The following is a 26,178-nucleotide window of genomic DNA, read 5'->3' as shown; positions in this document are numbered from 1 at the left end:
GTAAGCGGATATGCACATTATCCACGGCATTCTGTGCACACGAGCATGCTGACAGTAACCGCTCGCCGCTGCCTGAATGTCGGCTTTTCCACTTTCACGCCGCCTGAAGGCACATTGTCTTGATTTTCCTTCATTCGCGACAATAGACCGCTTTATGTCAGACGGAGGCCTCGACCCGGACCCTCCAAAGGTCGATATGGAGAGGCTTTAGCGCTGGAGCGTCTTACTGGCGGAGAGCTTCGTAGCTGATGGACAGCCGGTCGGTGGGCATTGTGATTCAATTAGGTTCCAGTTGGCTTGTGTGAACGTGCTTGCATGAAGTGGGATACCCTCTATAGGACTCAACATGTCAGGTGGCCCATTGTGAGCCGCCGTGCGTTCCCGTAATTTTCCGAAGGGCTATCAAAACCGAGAGCCTTTGAAAGGCCAAGGGCCCTTCAGAGAACATTGATCGCGTGGGGGAGCGATCGGAACCGGCCAATAATTTCATCAAAACGTTATTATCAGCGTCTAAATTCGTCTAAGATGAGTTTTCATTGAACAAACAAGACGCTGGTTAATTTATCATTTAGGCGCTTAGGCATAACCTGCTTCTGAAAATAGCTTCTCAACCGCAACTAAATCCAAACAACTGAAACATGGTCGCTTTAGCACCAAGTCGAAATATAAAAGCAAAGTGGAATGCGAAAATAAGCGCAAGTTTGAAGGTCAATATTACTCGTTCTATTATGCATATGATTGTATGAACTGCTCCAAGATATGCACTGAAAATCATTATTCTCTCCCTAGTGTTCTTTGCATTTATGTCCATAGATAAATGAAATATGGGAATTTAGTTCATTCTCACAATAAGGTGAACGGGGACACGGCTGGTTAACTTGGGACCGTAGATGAGGAGGTTCTAGTGCTCAAATATTATAAGTTATTATATGGGGCACATTGATTTATCAGGCAGTGGGCAAAGGTAGTAAGAACCCGCATGTATCTGGGAACTATCTATCTTTTCACGAAAATTGCTGCGTATTATTGGTAGGTACGTAGCCATCGTAAGCGACATTTAATCTGTTATGGTCGACTTTTACACATCAGCATAATTTAAAACTTGCGACGGCCAGATTTCAAATCGCTTGTTACTGTTTATTTTTATAAGAGCCATTAACTAGGTCGTTAGTGCACACACATGGTAGTATTCGTGTTATTCAGGCTGGGTTTTCCGACATTGTCCGAGCAGATGGCCCCAAAAAAATCCATAAACCATGTTTATATCTTCACATCTGCTTGATTTGGGAATAATCTGGAAAAATTACAAAGGCGTGGGGCAGAAATCGTGAGCATGCACCCACAAATCTCCGGAAAACATCAGAAAGTTGTCCATATTGTCGTGGCAAGGGAGGCAAAGGGAGATGTCCCACATGGTACTGGTGCCAAGTCTTCCCATTTCCCCTACGATCGTAAAAAGCAAGCTGACTGCAGAATAAAAACACCGACTGGATAGGATGCGCATACAAAAACTTAGCCATATTCGACTCAAAATATATGTTAAGGCTAAACCTAAGAAATGAAGCAGCCGCGGGTTATCAGCGTTTGTAAGAGTCCACTTTGCACGTTTTTCGTCTCAGTCATGAAAAACACACACAGGATTGCGCAGTGCTGCAGCATGCTTTTAAAGCGCTCGTTCATTTCATCTACAGCGGTGGTCCCCAGGAATAATATTTTGCCGCGGGCGCATCGAAACCTCTCACAATGGCTGTTGCAGAAACGAATACAGAACACGCATCGTATTTCGCAAAATCCAAAAAGCAAAAACTGCATCGAGCGTCAAATCTACACTTTTTGCCTTTTGAGTTGTAGCGTGCAGCTGTGGCCGTGCCCACCGCGCCATGTCGTCTCCCCGCCCGTGCCCGCCGTCGGCGGCGAGCACGGCTGTAACGAGAGCGGGCGCGAGGGGCCTGCGAGCCCAGCGCGGCACCGCGGCTGGGAACGGGCGCGTGCGCGGGGCGGCAAAAGAGACGGAGACGGGCTGGTCGGTTTGTTCGAGAAAGGTCACGTTCCGCCGCCTCGTGCCACGGCAGCTTTGTGATCGGAGTTCGCGCACTGCAAGCAGTTAAGCTTGTTACGAGTTTACAGGGAATTGCCGGACGTTCCGTTTCTGGCCTCCGTGGCCGTCTCCGTTGGCGCAGTGCGCTGGGCTGGTGAAGTCGGTAAAGTGCCATTGATGGCCCAACCTCGCGTCCGGCAAAAGCTGCATTGCCGTGTTTTATTAAGACTATTTATTTTTATTATCTTAGCTTTGATCCCAAACCAGCCCCAGAACAGTGCAAAAGCGCCCCCAGCGCTCTCAAAGGCTAAATGGCCCCTCGCCTGCTAATTAGCTCCGTTTCAGACGTGTTGAGACCATCCTTGACAGCCGCTACTGAACGTTTTGTGTGATGCATGTATTCCAATCCGTTTCAGAGTGTTCAGCTTAATAGGCTGGGGCCTTTCTATACTCCTTACGTCGGTGTGGGCCATCGTCATGGCCTGTCTCTACACCGAAACGCAGTGAGTACCGATCACGAACGGTGGTCCACACGTGCAAAAGCGGCGGTGATCATGATCATGATCATGTGAAGGAGTCATCTCACATGAACATAGTACGAAAGTATGCCATGGTAGATCAGTCATTGGTGCGTGGCAATTCAAGAAATCGACAGACGTACCAGCATGCCATCGCATAGCTCCATGATGGGCAATATGTGCAACAATATTCATAGATGCCATACACAAACACTCGCAACTCCACTTCTTTACATGAGCAGATTAGTGGAAGTGCAAGTTGATGCTATTTCTTTCGGTAGTGAATTTCTTCTGATCGCAGGTGCCCTTCAAGTGACGCACACGACGCGGTTCATTTTAAACCGTAATGCGCCCACCTGTCATTTCACAGCCACTTCGGACGTGAACGTTTCAGCTTGTTTTGGTTCGCGATTGTGCACACGGACACCTTGCAGCATCCTATTTGTTATTATTATTTTGCGCTGCACCACATAGTTCATGGAATGACCCAACAAGATTGCACATTACCCCTTGAAAGTAAATGGCAGTATTCTATGCAGGGGCGTCGCCTCTTCGGTGGCGGTGCGGCAACCGCGCCCGTTGACCATTTGCCAAGGAGGCAAGATCTTTTCGGGTTCCTTGGGTCGACAGAAAGCACCGGGTGACCGAGACAGAACATGTCGCCAAAGCAAGATGTAAAAATGCAAATGTAAACAAAACACCGGGCTGTTGTGGGCAACGGACATAGCTGCCGTCATGTAAAACTCATTTCCTACAAAGAGCCATCATGATTTGTTTGGTTTTGATAAATTCTGACAGCTAAAGCTTTCGTCAATGAATGCCAATTCCTGTGTGCGTTTTCTTCTAAACTGGGATCCAAGAAGGTCAAATAGAATGTAAACAATATGTTGTGCCACAAGGTCAAGTGATACAGGTGCCGCATTTCAAGATAAGATTGTTATAGAAATCATCATACTTTGTTTTTTATGGAGTTGACCATTCTAATTTTGATTAGATTGATATCATTCACCGTAGGCGTGTTATTCCAGGAATAGTCACTTGAAAACCGCCACCTGGCCAAGTTCATCCCGTAGGATCTGTATTGTATTGACTTCGGTTGGGTCTTACCTAGTGTCTCTATTACCTTTGACTGATTAAACATTGATTACGTGGAGAGTGCTTGACGTTTCAGTCTCACACTCGTTAATCATATATTGATGTATCTCACACTCGTGATTGTGGTTCAGTGTCACCCTCACAGTGCCAATATATCCCATGTTTGCTTTAGTGCGTCGTTAAACCAGTACCTCCTGGCAAAGAGAAGGTTGATTACTCAGCACCAGAAGTCTTAACTCATTGTGACGACAAACCAGGACCTGGAAAAACACCGGAGGCCCCATCAAGCCAAGATATTTTGTTTAGATTTATCCACGCATCTAAGAGATATTTCTTACACAGAGTAAGAAAAGGAAAGACCTTCTTGAGAAATAAAGTGAACGAAATACGAAGAAGCAATCTAGATAGGGGTTGAGATAGTAAGGCCCCCGATCTGCCCTGGAAGTCCCTAGATCTTCCTGCTCCCAAGAAAAGTCGGTTTGCGCCACACACAGTTACGTGGCGTGTTCCTTTTCATCGGTAACTTTGCGAACCTCCATGGTGATTGCTTAAACTATATTCGGCTTCGTTTGATGCCACTTGATATGTTAACCATATGCTAGGAACTTAGCTCGAGGAGACGTGGAAAGAAGCAGGCGGGGTGACGAGACAAAACCATTGCAAACTTGCTGCACGAGATCCATCAAGATATAAGTGCGACGGATTGTTGTGCATTCAACGCCATTGAGATTTTGTGCGAGGGCACAGATGCTAAACAAGAGTTTCAGTTATAGGTGTGTCTTGTATAGAAATCCTGCGGGGGACCCTCGGTTATAACGTCGGTACGATGCTTTCCAGGTGCTGGTGGGGGTATCATGTCAGTTTATTCTACTGGATAAATCAAGGACCACGTTCATGGTCATCGCGGTAAGTCACGCTGTTTGATTAGCTGTCCTTGTTAACTTATGATAAAACATTCTGGATATATCTGTTCCGTCAGTGAGCGTGTCCCCTTCACGCTCGTGAGCAGGGCTGCATGCCATTATTGTTTATGACGCATTGAGTTGCTCGCGTGGCGCGCGCAGCTGATATTCGGGGTCGTTCACTGCCTGAGCTTAGTGACGAAAATGTTATGACAGAACTGGCTGATGAGAAATGCAGCCTCGGGTGCTGGGTGTGAACGATAGATGCAGAAAAAAACCGTCTTACTTTGGTTCGCCACGCGCCAAGGGTCTTTTGGGTACAAATTTTCGAAACGTCCTGCTTTGATAATTAGAATTTTTAATTACTTGAGCCTAACAATTGTAACAATTATAACAAGTGGTCCGTGTTTTGGCTGGCATGGATCTGGTCCCGGTAAATCATGTGCACAAATGAAAACTACTAAAAACAGCAGGCGAACAGTAGCAGTAGGTGCCTAAAGTAAATATCCAAGAATCCTACTTCCTGACTACAGTAAGCTGTCGGTGCGTCCGGTCGGCGGACTCTGCCTGATGCGCTACTCTGAGTTTGGCAAGTTATCAAGCTGTATAAGGAACCTACGGTATAAGTCAGCTATTTTAAGATGGCGTCTGGATCTGAGAGACGATGTGCCAGAAATCGCCTGCGTGCATTTTTTAGTTCTGCCCCCATTTGAGAAAAGCAGGTGGCCAGGGCATATTTCCTACTCCATACCCTTTCTTCCTTCATTTCGCCTTTTGGTGTCCGAAGTGTTTATCACGCATGCACGGGCTCCTTCCTTGTTATTCCAAATGGCAAATGCAGATATAAATTCTATCTAGTCTTCGTGTTACGGTTCGGAACCTTTTGAGTCACGGTTCTCTTATCCCGGCTGTGGGGGGGGGGGGGGGCTTTGTTTGACAGTCTGGTGTTGTATGTGATGTGAAGATGTACTGAATTGATTTCAGGCCAACCTGGGCTTTCTGCTCAACATCATGAGGGTGCTTGTTACGAAGCTTAAGGAGAGCAATTCTAACGACGTTCAAAAGATAAGGTAAGCTGGGACAAATGGCACAAAAATATACCGCTAAAGGAGAATCAATACCCGTGACGAGCGCAGTTGTTATCAGTTTTAGCGACGCTCCACAGAATGGCCTTTTTCTGCATTAAGGCAAAGGAACCGGTACATGAACTCCACATTGTCTGCCACACGTCTACGGGCGGTTCCATTGTCGGAAACCGTTTTTCGCTATGATACTTAAATTGCGCAATGCGATGGGACATAACGCATGTCTTCACGCATTCTTTGTAACACTCCTTGTGGTTCCTTCGCTCGGTGACCATTAGGGTTAGATCGTGGATGGATGTTCCAAAACAGGCAAACGTCTCCACCGCCTCTGAGGACCACCGTTGCACTCTCGCTTGTTCCCCAGGAAGCCAGTGCACACTGCCCTTTTTCTTTTTCTTGCCTGCGAACATGCATGCACTCTCGACTGCCCCCCCCCCCCCCCCGCCATAGGTGCGTTGCTCTAGCAGTCGTCGCTGTATTGCCGCCTGCCGGCAGGAAGAACAGGACCCTGATAGGCTCATGGGTGTTTTCCTGCCCATCCCCATGAGCGCAGCGCTCGGAGAATCGTCGCCATACTCCCAATCTGTTCCTCATCAAATCAGCGCTCGAGCGACTACCGATGTATGCCCACCTCTCCGCTAGAGGGCCTGGCTTTGATGTCCACTAGTGATACGTCGTCCTCGGCTACTGGCCTGTCCTCGGGAAGGTAGATGCTGGGGTGGCTGTGACATATTTGCACCTGTCAGGAGGAGGCGACCTTTTTGCACATGCATGCTAAATATTCCCACCTGCCCCCGCGTGGATGCGCTCTGACGGCCACTGGTCAACACCCACTCGTTCCCAGTGGAGCCGTCCCCGCCCGCTGGCCAGCGGTACAACCCACCCTGTCCCAGTGGAGCGGTGCCCCCGTGGCCAGCGGTCCCCCCGGCCTGTCCCAGTGGAGCCGTGCCCCGCTGACCAGAGGTACAACCACCCTGTCCCCAGTGGAGCGGTACCTTGCTGACCATCGGTCCTCGGCCTGTCCGCAGGAAGGCGGTGCGCGCCGCGCTATTCATGCTGCCGCTGCTCGGCATCACGCACTCGCTGCAGATGTTTGAGCGCCGCGGACCGGTCCGTCGCCGTCTTCGGCTGCTATACATCGTACTGGCCGTGCTCGACTCGTTCCAGGGCTTCTTCATCTGCTTCTTTACTGCTTCATCAACCGGAGGTAGGGGATCACAGCGTCTTCCCTCTTCGATCATTGGCCCTTTGTATTGATGACTATCAAGGTAAAGTATCATCTCTAGCTTACATACACAGACTCTCAACACGGTCGCCAGCTCATGCAGCGACCAAAGGTTGGCCAAAACCGCTCGGGATCAAAAGTGCCTTTCCCGCTTGTGTCTCCGTGCTGACCTCCAGGTCGTTGCAGATAGGATGACCAACTTTTGCTGGTTTGGCTGCATGCCGGTTAACGTCAGGTTAATGAGTGTGTGTGTGTGGGGTTACGCCAGGTAGCATGAAGAGCCATGCGATATCAACCTATAAGTGTCGCCCATTTGTGATGGTAACTTGGCGAACAACACAATCCGAACCAATGACAAATGAGCGTGTCATTATAAGCGAGCATTAGTTAGGTGACTCGAAACGGTATAGAAATAACGTCGAATTAGCCGACGTGAGTGTGAACTGAGCTGGCGCGACCTGACCTTGACCCGTATCTGTTGTGAATAATGGGGTAGGGTGCTGACGTGGTAAAGACGCATTTCATCTGGTACGGATGGAAAAGTTGGCGGAAACTGCGGGGAAAATAAGCCTTCGATTAGATCTTGAACTCTTTTTTATCTTTGTACAGACATTCGTCACATCGCTAGCCATGTGATTTGTTAAGGTCCTCCAGGTGAGGATGGACAAAGGCTGTCGATAATCTCTTTTCCGACCCCTCAGTTCGATCGTAAATGGCTGGGGAAGGTCACCAAGCCCCATGAATGTGTTAAGTAGCCTTATGACGACGCGCCAGGGTGCGGTGCATGGGCCTTGGCTCTCGCCTTGTGTTGATTAGAACTGCCTGTTTTGTCACCTAGACGAGCCTGTGCGGTGTGGTTTATCTCACCCCAAGCTCATTGGATGACACATTATAACAGGACTGGTGTGGTGTGGTCATCTCGTCCCAAGCTCATTGGATGACACATTATAACAGGACTGGTGTGGTGTGGTTATTTCGCCCCAAGCTCATTGGATGACACATAATAACAGGACTGGTGTGGTGTGGTTATCTCGCCCCAAGCTCATTGGATGACAAGTTAGAACAGAACTGGTTCACTGTAAGCTCCTGGGTGTGACCAGCCTGGACGTGCTAAGGCGTGTGTGGGGACATGTTCGATTTCATGTATCAGGAAGGCTGCATGACTGGGTATGGCGAGCGGGCCAAAAAAGTTCCCGCATCTAGGTAACATTGTGAAATTGCCGCATCTAGGTAACATTGTAAAGTTGCCGCATCTAGGTAACATTGTAAAATTGCCGCATCTAGGTAACATTGTAAAGTTGCCGCGTCTAGGCAACATTGTAAAGTTGCCGCATCTAAGTAACATCGTAAAGTTGCCGCGTCTAGGTAACATTGTAAAGTTGCCGAATTTAGGCAACATAAAGTTGCCGCATCTAGGTAACATTGTAAAGTTGCCGCATCTAGGTAACATTGTAAAGTTGCCGCATCTAGGTAACATTGTAAAGTGCCGCATCTATGTAACATTGTAAAGTTGCGACGTCTAGATAACAAATTAAAGTTGCCGCATCTAGGTAACATTATAAAGTTGCCGCATCTATGTAACATTGTAAAGTTGCGACATCTAGATAACAATTAAGTTGCCGCATCTAGGAAACATTGTAAAGTTGCCGCATCTAGGTAACATTGTTTCGGGATCGAAAGCACAAACTGGTGTTGCCAGATCCAACTCGAACTCCATGCAAGTACTCTAAAACCTTCCACGAACAACTGTACTGTAAGTGACAGCGCCGCCCATCTGAGGGCATCAAGTCGCAGTCTAGGGTGGCATGGGTGGAGAACGTGCTGTTTGTTAGATGCGAATGGCCAGCTTCATATCTCTGCGGCCCAGAGGACAGGTGCTGAGCTCGTAATCCGGCGGCGCCGCTTACGAGTCCGGCAGCCTGGTCCCAGAGTTGTTTGACCAGGCTGACGTGGAAAGGTCAGGTGGCAAACTGCCAAAGGGTCAGACTGGCCCGAGGCGCTCGTGCCGGAGCTCAGTGGTTCCTGGGCGCTCGTGCCGGAGCTCAGTGGTCCTGGGCGCTCGTGCCGGAGCTCAGTGGCCCGGGGCGCTCGTGCCGGGGCTTAGAGGCCCGGGGCGCTCGTGCCGGAGCTCAGTGATCAGGGTTTTTGTCGCTTAGAGACCCGGGGCGCTCGTGCCGGAGCTCAGTGGATCCGGGTCGCTCGTGCCGGAGCTCAGTGGCCCGGGGCGCTCGTGCCGGTGCTTAGAGGCCCGGGGCGCTCGTGCCGGAGCTCAGTAGTCCGGGGCGCTCGTGCCGGAGCTCAGAGATCCGGGGCGCTTGTGCCGGAGCTTAGTGGCCCGGGGCTGTTCGTGCCGGAGCTCAGTGACCCGGGACACTCGTGCCGGAGCTTAGAAGCCCGCAGCGCTCGTGCCGGAGCTCAGTGCGTTATGTAAACCCTCCTTGGTTCTGTCTGGCAAAGGCTGTAGGTCAAATTTTGTAATGAAATCGATCGGTTCATCTTCGGTGGCGAGTGCGAGTGTATAGTAAGTATGCGCTGCTTGGAAAGTGCTCTAATAAAAGTAATGCGTGCTTGTCCATGAAGGTGCAAAATATTGCAGCTTTAATAAAGGCTGCCGCATATGCGGTTTCTCTTAGGAAGCACATAGTGCCCTGCACAAAGGATCGTTAAACTGTCGGTGACGTTGGTAGATCGGCTTGCGGTTTCCGATCTTGGTGAGGAATATTAAGCTTTGTGACGTCACTTATTGTTTTCACAACGTGGTGCGTAGCCTAGGAATGTAAGAAAATGTACGAAAGACGTTGAATGGTTCTCTGACGATTTGAATTGAATGAGGTATGCGGTCGCAGCATGTCGTTTTCGTAAACTGTTTTCACCAGTCAGTTATGGATAGCTGTAACATACTGTAACACAGCATCTTGGAATAAAGATTTTCGCTGTCCCGGTATTTTTCACTTAAACTAATTCTTGCACATAACAAATCAGTGTGGGCACATTTCGTTTGTCATCCTAGGCTGCAAAACTTCATTACATGGCGCGAAGACCCGCGCCGTGCACACCGTCTGGACATCACCACAGCTCTTCCGTATGGCGCGTCCGTGCCGTTTCGACAGTGAACAGATTCGATTGCGCTGATCAATGCAGTCGTTTCCCGCGCCTTTCTGCCACTGCCGTTCCTGCAGACCCTGCAGCAGCTGAATGCCAACATCCTCGCTGTTGTCCCGAGCGGGGTTGCGGCTGCGAATCGTGTCCCGAATTTGTGGCTTGCCATTTCTGAGAGGGAAAACCTCAAGTGCTCTTCCGGTGGAACGTGATTGCATGCTGTCTATGAAGGACAACTGGAAGCCGGAGAGACTCCATAAAAGCCGGACAAAGGCTGGACCGACGCGCTGGGTGGAGAGCTTCGTTACGTCATCCAGCCGCCCGCGGCTCCGTTGGGGAATGTGTGTTTATTGAAGGTCCTTGCATTGGGCGGTTACTAATTTACGGACCGGGTTGAGCTGTTGTCAGCAGAGCTGATGCGATAGTAGTGTAAATGGCGGGACGCGGGCAGGTCTGATTACACCTGCCGGTCCTAAGGCATCTTTGAAAACGGCTGAATGGTGGTTAATTGGCTTATGTTGTGTGAGGCATTCCACTGACCCACAAGTGCAGCAGTGCTATAGACGGCCTGTCGACTGAACTTGCCTTACGTCGTGTAACCGGGAAATGTAGGTAGCTTCAGAGGTCCGACCCAGCTCACCCAATCATGTCTTTGAAGGCGACTCGAGTGTTATATATGTTGAACGTTGAGTCGTCAAGGCCATGCCGTTTCACTGATTGATATCCGCGTATACTTCACCCTCAGATTTTACGATCGCTTGTTTCATTTGCAGCTTTTACTCATTATTGATTTCCTGCAACGGCTCCAAACTGAAGGATGATAGCATAAATGTCCTCATTAGTTTAGAGTTGGATGCTTTGGGGTAAATGACATCTGAGCTAAGTTAAAGCCATCAAAAGGAATGTTTCACATTTGATGATATGGAAGCAAGCATCGTATGTGATGATATAAGTTCACTTATAAATATGATTATGCTGCTAGGTGGAAAAGACTGTTCTGAACATAAAAAATTGTTTATGAAGTAAATTTGTCCCGCAGCACAAGATTGATTGGCTCATGAAAAGTTTGTATAGCACTCACTTGTAGTTCTTCAATCTCCCGAGAGGTGCCTCGCGTTGGTGCTGAACGTATGATGAACTAATATCGTTAGTTGCTCGTGTTTTGGCCCTTTTTCGTGGTGTAATTGCATATTGATCCGTGAGTTGACGACGCTCACCTGCATTCACATACTCAGTTATTGCACCATTCTTATGCCATTCGATTGAAAGTTTGTTGAGTGATACTTGGAAAAATGCATGATTTCTTGTATTATGTGGCACGGAACGAAATTGGTGTGAGAATCTTGCATAGGCTGCACAGCAATGATTGAGAGCCAATGGACGACCGTTACATTTTTAAGTCGTGTTCACGAATGTCAGATATGAACGACTCGACAATTATATTTGCCTTGATCTTAAACACTGCATGGCCAGTGAAATGGCAAATTTTTGATATCGTTGTTATGACGTCATGCACACCTGGGTAACCTTGAAACAAGTCTGTACGATATAGTCTGCCCATCCTGGTGGGCGTGTAGCTCTAAAGCTAGAGGGTTTAGAGGCTTAAGAAGGACAGGGCTGTGAACTGCACCAAATGTTCTTCATGATGGCTGTTTCAGCTCAAAACCCATACGAATGTGGGACACTCCCTTTAATTTTTGGCTTGGCCGACGAGGTGGCGCGACACTGCCTCCGCCCTCGCCTTCAGGTTGTGTTACGTAACTTGGTAATTATTCACAATATTACGGTTTGATTTTCAGCAGTTTACTTAATGACATTTTAATCGTCGTATTACTCTTCAGTTTTGCATCCAAACAGGTCGTGACTTATGACTGTGGAGGCCATGTTAGTCAGTCATTTCGCCGAACCGATAATATAGTTGCCTTGTTGTTATTTGGTTATGTTACTTGTTTGTGTCATAAATATAATCGATTTTGATGCCAGTGATGTGATGCATGCTTTCGCCTGGGGTGAGGAGGTTATGTCACCAGAGATCAAGCTAGGTCAGACATGTTCGATTTTTCTTTTGCACGGGATTTATTCACTCACTTTTTCAACAATCCTGCTATTGCGATTCACAACAAGACTATGGTTTTGACAGACATCGTGCGACCATCTGTAGTGGATTTCTTGGGTTAAGGTCACACTGGTCAGAGAAAGGTGAAGCAAATAATTGCCGTTAGACATAGTTTGCACCGTTGTTGGCGCAGAGGTGCTTAATTGGTGATGTTCATTGTTCACCTAATTTTGCTCAAGGGTAATTGCATGAGTGGGATACTGGCTTTCCAAAGATCATGAAAGGGCACAACCCTGAATTACCAGCACATGCATACAGTATCTGAGCTTCCTTACTATCGCCTGTGAATTGTGATTGCAGTTGCATCGCGTATGTAGTACAACTCAGGTGCACTTGTTCGGCCTTCTTCTTCATTGCATGACATCTGCATATATGATTATTGCAATACATTGCAGTACTCTGTGACTCGTTTAACCTTGTGCGGGTCATTCGCGTGGTTTTAAATATGTTATCTGAAAAGGTTCGTTATATTACATTGAATGTTGCTTATCTCATCGTCGTAACGTGAGTGGTTATCGTATGACATAGACGAAATAGTTGGCCTCACAATAACGTGTTTCCATGACCTTTTGGAGCTAAATGCATTCAATTCAACTTCTTCGTAATTGAAAAAGCGTCAACAAACTGAAATTACGTTCACTGGATGATTGTACATGTAGCGCAAACATCTGCATTGCTTAGCAACATAAAGCTTACGTAACTCCCACTACTTAGCTCGAATTTAGACTTCGCAGATTGAGCTAAAAAGAAAACAAGTTGAATAGCAAGGCCGATGATTATTGCATTGGTCGTTTCCACATCGCTCCACCTCGTCTAATAAAGCACCAACCACCAGTGTGTCTATATCACGCACCCCAAAGAACATAACAGCTGTGGTGAAGTTTCCGTGAGCTGAAGCTTCACTCAGCTGACCCAGGCTCGAAAAACAGGTATTTGAAAAACCAGAAGGCTGCAACAAATACGCCAATGCTCATCATTTGCCCTTTTGTAAACATGTCGTTTTTAATTATATGGTCAAAAAATGTCTCATTTTCGATATGACCCCCTTAGTTCCTTGTCGTAACCTGGAAAGTAATATATTTACCTGGGGTCGAAAAACCAGGCATATTGAAATAGATTGTGTATTGTTTTTCCTTACTCAGGTTGTGAAGGACGGCATTGGCCTGAGAAAACTGCATCTCGTCGCATTCTAATACCGTGTGATACCGCATTGATCGCATTGTAAGGGGAAAAAGAATGTGCTTGGTATAAAAAATTCCCGGCTAGTAATCTAGATATCCGTGAGTATTTAGATAGGTTAAGCAGCGAGCACCACGCCGGTCCTACCCCGATGATATATTAGTCCTAGTTCATAAATTAGTAGGAGAGCCGTCAAACCCCCTCTCCTTGGTTAGATGGGAGTGCAAATTTGCCTGTAGGGCTGGCGCCAACAAGTTATCTACATGAACTATCTGACAGTTACGCTGTTTGATCGCTAGCGAAGCGACAATGCTCTTTGCGGCCGTCGAGTGAGCTGCACTCAAGCTACTGCTGACACATGTTCGACTTCAAAACAAAGCCGTCTAGATCACGTGCCGCTTTTTGCGAACTGCCGTCGGTGCGCACATCGATCGCAGATGCGTGCGGGCTTCAGCAACATATATCAGAGCCCTGTGCACATCGATCGCAGCTGCGCGCCGTCTTCAGCAACATATATCAAAGCCCTGCATAACTATACATTCTATACGGTGTTGACATGCGAGCTGTTAAATGTGGCGAAATCTCGTGCATCTTTGAATTGACCTGGCTAACGTTAGACAAAAACAATTTCAAAGTAAACAAACTGGACACAAGATTTGGATCCAAGCCAGATTTCAAAAGTCGCGTGTCGTAACGGAACGGGTTTTGCAAGATTTTACTGAGAAAGGATCGATCTAGGATAATGGCACAAGTGTGCTTGACCTGCTCGAGTGCATGCAGAAGGTTACGAGTTTTGAGCTCAAGCCATAGATTTACCGGTTTTTTTTATTAATAAGTTTCGGCCTAGGCAACACCAGCAAATTGGAGTGTACGCAGGGATAAACGTATGTAGTGGCCCAGGGGCACGCTCACCTCTGTTATGAAATGTCTGCATACGCTAACATGTGCACGACTAAATGTCGATACTAACATATCCGGAATATACAGTTAAAAAAAATCGTAGATCAAGAACAGCGGTGTTGTTTTATGTCATGCACCAAACTCCGTGGGTCCGCAGCGCATTAAACTGTGTTTTCTGTGAACAACTTCCAGTGTGTCCCTCCCACCACCGAGTCCTGTGTATGTCCCCGGGTTTCGACAACCGCAGGTGGTAAGAAAATACGCCATCTGGAGATCTCACTGGCCCGCTTAACGTTATTCAACGTTGTGGTTGTGTCTCTAACGGATCGGGAGGTGGCGTTGCCGTCGCAGTCGCTGGTTTGAAGTCACCTGCGGCTGAATTGAGAAAGATGGGGTCATCAGAACGGTACAGCCACTTAGCCCAGTCCACTGTGCCCAACAGCCGCCGCAGATGTTGCCATTTTTGTGAATGTTTTGGTAACAATAAACGAAAGCGTAAATAGTTATAACCTCATGGACTTCCTCGCTCAGGGCGGCCAGTGCCATCTGTAGCCGGTGCTCAGGCCATGCCGTACGTAAATGAGCCAGGAGTATGCTGCGGTGTTCGCCACCTTCCATTAGTCGTGGCGGGCCGCTGAATTCCCCGACCGGATCTCTCCGTCGCCAATCAGCCTAGTAAGCTGATTCAAGCACAAGGTGGCCCAGGATCGCGCGACTTCCGCCGCATACCAATTTGATGACCCACAGTGCATTCGCGTCACGGGTCGGGTCATATGGAGTGGTTTCTCTTTGATTTCCAGCTGAATATTCGCTCAGGCTTATAGTGGTTTTACCACGAATTTGAATTGCAATATGCAAATCAGTCTGTCTGCGACGCGTTGCATTTTCGTTTAATGAGCTCTGAAGACCCTCTACTATACCGGGTAATCTTGGCGTGGCATATGTTCACGCGCTTCTTGTCATACGTACGGCACAATATTTTAGAACTGCCTCGTCATATGGGGGATACGTAGAGGTAAAGTGTCTCAAATTAGGCATCTTAAAATGCGTGTTTTAGTACACAGTTTTGCTGCGCCGAGAGCTAACTATATTATTGGCCGCGGTGAGCGCATAATACATGTTGGCCAAACAATGATGGTGAGCTCTTAATAAAGCAACTGTACTTCGCCGATCGTGGATGATGGTTTTAACTTACTTTTGAAAATGTTGTGGCCTACGATCACAGGTGGATTCAACTAAGTTACGGTACAATCATGGTACGAAGCACAGACTCCGGCTAGTTGGCTGGCTGCGGTCGCAAACTATCCCCATGGACATCATAAGCTGGGAAACCGAAAACCGCTTACAGTGATGTGTGATATGAGGCGATTTTGAAGCGCTCATTGTGGCCCAAGACTTCATTTTACCCACGATAAGTTAATGGCAAAAAGAGGCCTCAGCGGCAGGCAGAAGTTGCATTGAAGCGTGTGCAAAGATAACCGACGCTCGGTAGTCTGAGTTGACAGCCGGGGGGGGGGGGGGGGGGGGGGGGGCAGAGAGCGCCGATCTTTCTTATGGTGATGTGACAGAGGATGATTCAGACATCATAAGCATATGTAACGGTTTATGATTGCAAGTTTAAAGAAACATTTAAGGACACAAAACAGGCCCGGAACCCCAAACTACGTATGGCCTGTTGAATTTCAGGCTCTTTTTGTCCTAACTGCAGATGACACGAACAAACTGTTACTGAGGTTACCTTGGTTGACAGAAGAGCGCCGCGCCTACATCACGGTACCTTTTGTGACATGTCGCCTGGCCTAAGATATGCTTACAAGGATTGGGTCCGTCCCAAAAGTAATTTTGGTAGTGTAATGCATAGGAAGTCATGCCATCTGGTGCTGACCCATTGCATATTTCATTTTGTTGCCTTGTTCTTGGTCTTTACACTCCAGCAAGTCGGCAAGTTTGGTCGTATTGTCAGGTACGACAGCGCGTTAGATAGCAAGCACCCCAGTGACATGTTTTTGGGATGGTTGAAATACATTTAGGAATGATAATTTTCAGGTTATATTGGAGAACAAAATGGAAGGAAAACGTGTTTTTGTACAATACAGAGGAATGAAATGCAGTTATACCTACCCCATCGATTTTGACATGGGACACACGTGAACCAGGGTGTTGGCCTCCATCAGGGCAATTGTTTTCATGACCTGTGGCCAAGTGCGTGGTAAACACGCAGTACTCGCAACATGTTCCAATGGGTAAAGTCAAGAGTAGCCAACGATGTGTGTCGATCTGGGCGCGATGAAAATGGTCCACAGAAATATGATTGACTCTGGGTCAAGCGCTTGTTACTTAAACGGCCACTTGCCATGTGTTGTGTGAGACGAAGTGTACTGGGTGACCAAGTTCTTTCTCCGTCGCAGCATTTTACATGCTCGTGATAAAACAACTAGAACATATCATAAGTTTGTAGAGGTAACTGGTAGCTGCTCTGATAAGGTTTGATGCCTTGATTCGTGCACTGTCATTTTTATCTCCTTCAGATGTGGGTAAACGCAAACTCCGGCATTACTGCATTATGGGTAGGGGATGCCGTGGCGTCAAAAACGTTGTTCTTTGCGGGCTGATTTAGACACAAATATTTCCATAAACCGGATTTTTTACCTTACATATTCAATGAACTATTTTCAGCTGGAAAATTGCATTGGTTTGCACCAGAGCTACAAAATTATTGCTGAAATGCGTTTTCGCTCCACCCTCGACAGAGAGATGGGTAACACATTCACCAGTAGTTTATAACGAAGAACTGTAGCCGGAAGTACTTAGAAACAGTCTGTGTAAAAGAGTACAGCATACAACAACAACATACCGTAGGGATGAGGCACGGCGGGCCAGATGGGCCCGCGGCACCTTGACACGCGCGTTGAAGAAGTTGGAATGCACACCCTGTAGCCTTAGGGGAGCGTTGTCATGGTGGACGCAGGATCGGCCTGCCCTGGCCGGGGTAGTGAGTGGTGAACCCCGGAAGACTTAAATGCAAGCGCGCGCCATTTCCGTTCAAGAAAGCAGAGTTTCCTGTAAAATGGGACGATTTCTGGCGAGTTTTGCAATTTCTGCCTGTCAAGTCGTGACCCATGTCTCAGCTCGGAAATAGTCTTGAGGATATGTTAGGACAGTCGGGTAGCACTTCCTGCCCACCATTTTTATCTAACTCATCCGTCATTATGGATCTGCAGGTTAACTAACACCTAGGAAAATCGTGGCACAGCAATAACGAAATTCTTGGCACCTGCCCTCCTCACATTACCTTATTTTTACATTTTACTCCATATAAGCGCAGCAGTACGAAAGTGTATGCTGAATCGCTTCTCATTAATTACGGCTGCAGACATAACAAATGCTATTTATTTATTTACATATGAGTATTCCTTTTACAAGAGGCATTACAAATAAATATGTAGGCGCGTTTATCACGACGAATATGGCGCGGGAGCTGGAACTAGGAAACGTAGCTTGGTAGGATCTTGTTTTGGAGGGTAATCCTAGTATTGAATTGTCTTTAGAAGATTGGAAATTCAAAATGTGCAATATCTATTCATGTAGCATTGAGATAAAAATGTGGAACAGGATTGTCCACTCAGTTCATAGCAAAATTTCCGTTTTCATCATGTTACTAGTATCTACCAACCTTTTCGTAGTATCGATAAAACTATACTACGGACTATGGAACTTTAGTCCCATGGTGACACGACGTCTGCGTAGCCTTTCATTCTCGCAGCCTTGGGTAAACGTTTTATGCCACTTTATAAGCAGCGCGCCAAAGGAAAATACAGCACTACATCCTCGTAGTAGTATACGACACCAGATTCGACGCCTGTGGAATGCGGTGATGTGACTGAACGTGATAGGCTACATCGGATGTCCGGATGTGCTGTTTTTTTACGACCGTTCGGGGTATGATGGCAGTGTTGTCTTTCCCACGACCGTGGCCGATACCCGACGGTCACAGCTGGTACCCGTCACTTGCACTGTGGACGGTGTAAATGTACAAACTTGGTCAGGTATCGGGACTCCGCCTATGTATCGCAAGGCAACACGTCACGTGATAGAACGTGTTTATATTGCGATGGCATAAAACAGAATGCAATGACAGCATGAAAGGATGACATAATGATGAGATCGATGCAAACGGCCTCTAAAGTTGACGTATTGTCTGGATTTCTCGATCTGACAACGGTCCGGCCGTAAACCTTGACAAGCGGCGGCTACCAGCTTCAGCCCACTTCGGCCTTTGAGCACGTCTGTGAAGGGCCTCCGGTTGGCCAGTGTTGGCCTGTTCGGCCTGGACCTGGTGGTTCGTCGAAGGTTATAAACAATGTAGTGCAGTATGTTCCAGCACACTGTTGTGTGACCGAGGCTCAGTTGACGTCACTGCGGTCTGACAACGCGTCGGCTGATTGTGGATAATACATTATTCAACAGTTTTTGTGCCGCTGCATTCTCACGGTGCGTCGGTTGATTGAAGATTGTCCATTATTCAGTAGTTGTTTTTGCCGTTGCATTCAACGACAAGCAAATGCACCAATTGCTCTTTGTCAAAATAGCCAACAAGATGAATCTGTGTGGTGGTTAATTTTTTCCTGCGCATTGTTACTCAACTGCTCGCACGGTTTAAAAATGTTTTGCGTACAACTCAATGGCTTGGGATCTACCTAAACTCTAGAATGCGCTGCCCACCAAATTTAAAATGAGATGCCATCATGAATGTTTACGAAGATAAGTACTTAATCCCTTAAAATACTCGGAACATCACAAATCGGCAACAACCCTCGTCGACAGCGAGCGTCTGGACGCCAAAGAGCTTGCCTGGCCTTGTTTACAATTGCCGCTTGGGGTCTAGATCACAGCCAAATCATTACGGGCCCGTCATTTTCATAATTCTGAGCCCCCGGTCCGAGGCTGCTAGGCTGCACGGTTGCTTGGTCTTGTTTCCGACCGCGACACGTCCTTGGCACCCGGTCTGTCTCGCCCGTAAGGCCAGGATGCATACATCAGTGCTTTGCCGTGCAGCCGTCTGTCTTCTCTGGCCCATGCATTCAGGCTGTCCAACGGCTCCGCTATGACGTCATTAGTCCGGTAGCGTGCAGTTGGTGTGATGAAGCCATCTGTTCGGTCGCAGTCCTGCGCCACGTGTGGGCTACGAATTCTGCTTCACGTGTTTGCCCTGATATTTCATGTCGGGCTGCCGGTATCTCTCGGCCTGTGTATGCTGTGTATTTTGCCCAGTTTTGGAGGTGTCTGTGTCCTGTGTCCACGCTGCGCTTAGTTTCGGCTTCTGTTCGGTCGAGCTTAATCCGCGCGCCGTGACGAAAGCATGTCCTGTGCTCAGTCTCTGCCCCATTTCCTGTCTTGTCCAGCCGTGCCCAGTGTCCTATTATGACCAGACGGTGCCTCGTATCCCGCACGTGTCCAGTCTATGTCTCGCGGCGTGTCCAGGCGTGACCGGACGTTGACCTGTGTCCGCACGTGGTCGTGTCGCGACCCGTCTGGCGGCCGCGCCGGACCCCGGCACTTCTGACCCTCACGGAAGCGGCATCATCACCTGGCCTCGTCCGCCCCCAGGTGCGGGACGCCGTGGTTAAGCAGTGGCATGACCTGAGCGACCAACGTCAGCTGCGCTGCCGGCGACAGTCCCACGTCGACCGCAAGCTGAGCTGGTACGTAGCCACGCGTGCAAACCGACACAGGTCAGCTGCGCTGCCGTTGACAGTCCCACGTCGACCGCAAGCTGAGCTGGTACGTAGTCGCGTGCAAACCGACACAGGTCAGCTGCGCTGCCGTCGACAGTCCCACGTCGACCGCAAGCTGAGTTGGTACGTAGCCACGCGCAGACCGGCGCACGTCAGCTGCGCTGCCGGCGACAGTCCCACGTCGACCGCAAGCTGAACTGGTGCGTAATCACGCGCAGACCGGCGTACGTCAGCTGCGCTGCCGGCGTCAGTCCCACGTCGACCGCAAGCTGAGCTGGTACGTAGCCACGCGCGGACCGGCGCACGTCAGCTGCGCTGCCGGCGTCAGTCCCACGTCGATCGCAAGCTGAGCTGGTACGTAGCCACGCGCAGACCGGCACACCACAGCTGAACGCGCCGGCGCTGAACGGGCCCGCGCCTCTCACCAGACGCCTGAACAAGGGGAGAAGCATACGACAGACAGGCGTGCTTGGCGCCAAATTTTACGTTGTGCCCGTGAGTGCGGTTATGCGCAACAAATATAACCACAAGAAAAAGCAAGAAAGATGTGAAGATCTGTAGCTGCTGGTTGGTCCCCAGAGCGCCTTGGCTGCATGCGGCGGAAGGGGCTCGCAAGGCACGGCCCTCTCCACTAGAAAATATGGTGCGCGTCTTCGCCCAGCCCCGCTGCTCACAGACCCGCCGCCGTCGTGGGCGCCCGGTGGATTGTTCGCGTCATCCCTCCCCTCTAGTGAATCTCTCCCTGCCCTCTATGTCAAATTTAGCACATGTCTTATTAGCGTGCGCGTGAATATGTATTGACAACTGAATATTCGAGTTGCACGTAAAATCCGCAACAATAGATGGGCAAAGGACACCTGATACTATTTTGCGCCACGCAAGAAATTTTGAGCGCCTGCCTCGCGCTGAACTTTTTGTAGCTATCTTTTTAGTTACACCACCATCCCATTCCGAAGTCCCCTGTGGCCGCCAGTCCAATCAGAAACCTGCAAATAGCGAGCATGTGCGTGAGGACGTCGGCGAGGAGGAGGGAGGGGGAGGGACAGTGCACCGGAGTGGCTTCGTGGGCATTGGGGCAGATACTAAAGGTCGTATTGATATCGTATCGCAATACATTACTGTTCGGTTGCACTCGTTATGCTCGTCAACATCAGCCAACCACTTCGCTGTCCCGGGCGCGTATTTGTGTGGGCTGACATATGAGGGCTCGATCCTTTTACGGTGTATCTAGACACAATGAGCGATGATCCTACCTGGCATGCTTTTATCAAAGACGAAGCATTTCCCGTTGAAAGCCACTCTCACTTCGTTCATGGTAGCAGAGATCAGCGCAGGGCTTCCTACTCAGCCTGACAGGCTTTCAGTTTTGATGTTATAAAATCGTTTTTTACGGGTGAGAGGCCTTACTAATGTGCGTGCCGACCAACTGCTTTGTTGGGTTGTCTGCGCCTTGGAACCAGTGATCCAATATCACTGCCGTCGGCGATGAGGGACTGGCTTGAGTTCAGGATCGTGTGTGACATGTCCGAGTGAGACAGGCTTTCAGCTCCTCAGTCCGAAAATAAGCGGCATCGATCATCGAGCGCGGCGGGGTTGGGGTCCGCTGGGCTGGGAGAAGCCTCAACTGTCTCCCTGACCCCCGTCCCACACACCATCGGCATTCCGCCGCGGCCCGAACCCCATTCCGCCGCGGCCGAACCCCATTCCGGCTCGGGCCGAACCCCCATCCCTTCCACCGCGAGCCCGACAGAATTGTTTTCCGTCCCGATTGCCCGCCGGCCTGGGATCCCTTCAGACAGATTCATTCGTCGGTCCGGATCCGACCCGGGCTGCGCTGCAGCTCCGACCCACGTCGGAGCGTCCTCCGCCCCGATCTGGCGAGAAGCCGCCGCCCGCTCTGAGCGGGAAGACTCGGCCGGGTCAGAGCGGAAGGAGAATCCGCGATGGGACCGTCTGTGCCGCTAATGGAAGGACGGGGACGGGACGGAAGTCCCGCCCATCGGCGTCATTTATTCACCCGACACGCCCTGGACAGTCATGTTCCACAGCGCCGAATGAGGCCGCTGCTGTGTCCCGCTCTAGGAAGATTCGCCGCTGGTGGTCGCGGCTTCCCCGTCGCTACACTAGCGGGCTGGCCCCGTTATCGTAGCCGGGAAACAGGCTTCTCCCGACCTACCCGTCGCTACACTAGCGGGCTGGCCCCGTTATCGTAGCCGGGAAACAGGCTTCTCCCGGCCTACCCGTCGCTACACTAGCGGGCTGGCCCCGTTATCGTAGCCGGGAAACAGGCTTCTCCCGGCCTACCCGTCGCTACACTAGCGGGCTGGCCCCGTTATCGTAGCCGGGAAACAGGCTTCTCCCGGCTTCCCCGTCGCTACACTAGCGGGCTGGCCCCGTTATCGTAGCCGGGAAACAGGCTTCTCCCGGCTTCCCCGCCGCTACACTAGCGGGCTGGGCTCTGGGGTCTGGCTACCGGCCGTAAACTCGCTGATTATGGTAAACAGGATGTTAAAGTCTCCCAAATTGTTGCCTGGGGTGCTGGGTGGGCGCGAATTGTGGTGAAATACGGCATGTTTAGCCTACCGTACTTAGCGCTGTTGAATGGAATGTATAATGATATGCATTGTGTGCATCCGGGGGCCCGAGTAGGAGCTTGGTATTTACATGCGTTTAACCATAGCATTCCACTGCTGCGACGCGGTTGCAGATCTCAATCGCGCAAGAACGAATGCACCATTTCCCCGACCGTTGCTCACAACCAAAGCGATCGCTGTGGCGGCGGCCGGCGCGGCACAATTCCGCGGGGCGCATCTGGTGATTTCTCGAGACGACCGCGGCGGGGGCGCCGTGAGGCAACGGCGGGTCAGCGGAGCGGAGCAGCGGCGACACAGAGCGCGCGAGCCGCAGAATTACACCGGCTTCCACGGCCGTAGCGCGGCTCCCGGGTGCAATAGCCCATCGTGCTCCTGGCGAGCGCAAGTAGACGCGGGGGACGGAGGCGTCCCGGCAGGCTGGTGAGGCGGGGGCGGAGCCGCAGCGAGTGGATTGGAAGGCGCGGCCTCAGCTCGCGCGCGTCGCGTCTGTCACCAGTCCCGCCGCGTGCGCCGATGTGATTGGTGTCAGCGTTAGCGGTGCTGTAAAGCATTTGTGGCGCGACGATGGCAGACAGGCTCTGTTGCAATCTGGGTTTCCAGTAATTACGAATGCTCACCGAGTTAACGCACTGTTACACGTCGCTATCGTGCACGGTTCCTGTGCTTGTAGGTCTAAAGCCAGTCCAGCGCGTTGAACTGTCGGCAATATTGGAAGGGATGAGAGACTCAAAGGTGTCATTGTCCAGCGGTGGTTCCACTTCTGCACACCGTTATCGTCGTATGAGAGGAGGGATTTTCGGATGGCATTGGAACGAGCGGTTCTTCCGGCTGCTGTCGCGATTGTGTGGTTTCCATGAAATTTCGCTCAAACGCGGCATAGACGCGGTGTTTGATGATACACCAAGATGCTCTGGAGACGTTTGATCCACTTAGCGTTGTTAAATATTCTGTCATAGAAACTAAATGGTTCTAGTCCTAGCCGGACAGGCGGTCCTGTCACCTTCAAGGAAAGCTGGGCTCCCCAGCCGGTCCTTACTTTCCTGAAAATTAAACATGCTGGGGCAGAACGGAAAGTGGAATGGGATAGGTGGCGTTGAACAGCATCAGCTTATGCTCGTGCATGGTTGTCTTTCGTCAGTCCTCGTCCTCAGGTCCTCAGGTCCTCAAGTCCTCAGGCAAGCCTCCACTAGATTAGTGTCACTGAACCTGAGAGCTGGTGGCCTTTAATGGATCAGACCACGTCAGCCAAGCAAAAATAACGCGTTTATTTGTTGATGTCTATTTGTGCTTAAGAGTGCGCTCGTTGCAAAGGTCCTTCCGCGCAAAAATTAGCGAGTTTTGACTTCTTTGACGTTCTATCTACAGGCAGTCGGGGGGTGGTTTGACCGTAGGGAGCACGGTAGCGTGCAGCCGTGGACTCGCTGCCGGTTACCCACGTGGCTAATAACATCAGCCAGTGACGCCCGTGGCGCGTCATATCAGGTCTAACGAGTCAGGTCTGGTGTGAGTAGACCACACGTCGTTTTCTCGCGAACTAAGCATGTTATGACAATAGAACAAACGATGCTGAATGGCGCCTGCCAAACTCCATCAAGTTAAGGCCCACACTACGGACAATTTGTCAAACTAGGTTATGAAATGTCAGCGCTCGCTCATGCGATCTTGTATTGGTCCCAAATGGCATAGCTTTGTTTCGAACGACCTGGCCTGCTAATGGTGCGTGGGTCACACCATAGCGAGGTATGTCAAGATGGAGAAAAGAAATACCAGGGAGTCACTTGGACCGCATATCCCACCATAGAGGTCCACTGATGGAAGCTTGAATCCTAAATGTCGTCGGCACCGTCTGGAGAAAGAGGTCGTCATTTGCTTCTGATGATGCGTGGTTTCTGTAATTGAGCACATAAGGTGTGGACAGTTTATTTGCAGAGGTAATTACACTTATATACCGCATTCACCAAGCACGCAATGATTTAACTGCAAGTTCCTCCATCACAACCAAGGCCACGACCCGTTCTCTCGGCTACCACTGCAACCGTGCCATTCCCCTGACCGGTGCGTTCTGTATCGGTGTTCCAGTCCCCTGACCGGCGTGCTCTGTCTCGGTGGTCCAGTCCCTGACCGGTGTGTTCCATCTCGGTGTTCCAGCCGCTGACCGGTGTGCTCTGTCTCGGTGTTCCAGTCGCCTGCTGCACATGCCCAGCCACCGGCCGGGAGAGGGAGGCGCCGCCACCAACCGGACCGCCACCAGCGAAGACCTATGACCGGGTGTGGCTGCCGGAGGCGGCGGGCGCGGCCCCCTGCCGGCGCCCGGCCGCCCGCTGCCGGCCGCCGCGAGCGGCGGGCGCGCGGTGCCGCGCCCTGGCGGCCGCCTCGCCAGGTGCCGAGCCGCGCCAATCGACGCGCTGTGATCCGGACGCCTTCGCTGCGAGCCGAGAGGGATGCGTGCTTTTCTACGGGAGTGTGGCGCGACTGTTGTGGAGCGCGGCGGCGGCGGTGTCGAGACGCGGCTTTTGTTATACGGGTACGGTTTGGCTCGCTGGTCATGTGGGAAGCATCGCTCGCGCCCGTTCTGGTGCGGACGTCATTGCAGGCTTTGGTGTTGCGTCGCGCTCGTTGTGAGAGTGACGCCACGCTTGTTCAGTATGCGTGCGGGGAAGTGCCCGCTGCGTGAGTGCGTCATGTTGCGCATCATATGCTCATGAGGATTCGGCGAAAACGGAAACTGAATTATCGGTCAGCAACGGTTTCAGATGCCAGATATAAGTGTGAGAACGCCGATGCGGCTGCGTTGTACAGGCTTTCAGGTGCTTATCTCAGTTTGTTATAGCTGCATACTCTCGGCAGCGGACGAGGTTGCCGCCGCGGAGAATGGAGAGCCAGAAGGTCAGGAAGCTGCGGTGTTCGGTGTTGCGCTTGTTCGAAACAATCAAATCCCGTATCATGTACTTCTCAGTCCGAAGAGCTTAAATCGTTGTTCACTAGGGCTTTAAGTTTCATACTCCATAAGGCCTGAGCTGGAGTGCAATGAATAAATCCAATGATGACACGCTCGTCTCTGAGTTGACGCCAGTGTGATCTTGCTGTTCACTGTCTGGGTCTGGGAGATTTTCAGCCGTAAAGACCGCGTAGGCTGAGGCCGGTGTTGCACACATGAATCAAGGAACGTCCCATTTATCTGCGTGTATGAACAAACGGCCGGGGCTTTGACAACACCCTTACCCCTCGCCTTACAACGGGGCCTCAGAGCCCCTCTCCATGCTTGTTTGCGGAATGGCTTCTGGCTGGTTTTGGGCACGGTTCTAAAATTTTGGGCACTGCGATTTAAATAATTTTACACGCATTTTCTGATGTTAGATTTTTACCTCAACAGTTTGTGATCTATGATCTCTCTCGAGGTCATGTTTCGGTGATATACTTCCCAAAAGCAATCGATAACCTTCACTTCACGGCGGACATTTATTACAAAGAGATTTTCTGAAGTACTCTTTCTTTTATATCACCCTGAACTTCATTGCTATCGTTCTGATGGCTTTTGAAAGGCCAGGTAATCCCAGGTTAAGCAAGGTCAACTTTCGCTGCAGACGCGCTGTCCGAGCATGCAGCCGGTGCAGGCGCGCTGTCCGAGCGTCCAGTTGATGCAGGCGTGCAGGCGATGCAGGTGCGGGAGAAGAAACAAATGTCTGAACTTA

The 26,178-nt window shown here is 50.1% G+C and overlaps 1 protein-coding gene across 1 annotated transcript in view; it reads left to right on the top strand.

Annotated features, from left to right (window-relative positions):
• The window catches only part of LOC119110032 (PDF receptor), a 119,254-nt gene extending 94,504 nt beyond the window's left edge, over positions 1–24,750 (top strand). The window contains exons 14-15 of the mRNA XM_037233777.1: positions 19,765–19,859; positions 24,669–24,750. Coding sequence (XP_037089672.1) covers positions 19,765–19,859; positions 24,669–24,750 — 177 coding nt within the window. The remainder of the gene's footprint in view (positions 1–19,764; positions 19,860–24,668) is intronic.
• The last annotated feature ends 1,428 nt before the right edge of the window (positions 24,751–26,178 follow it).

This window comes from Pollicipes pollicipes, unplaced genomic scaffold, assembly GCF_011947565.3.
Source record: "Pollicipes pollicipes isolate AB1234 unplaced genomic scaffold, Ppol_2.1 Scaffold_7231;HRSCAF=8579_pilon_pilon_pilon, whole genome shotgun sequence".
In the NCBI taxonomy this organism is placed as follows: Eukaryota; Metazoa; Arthropoda; class Thecostraca; order Pollicipedomorpha; family Pollicipedidae; genus Pollicipes; species Pollicipes pollicipes.
The sequence above is the reverse complement of the archived record's forward strand: the minus strand, read 5'-3'. Positions and strand labels throughout refer to the sequence as shown.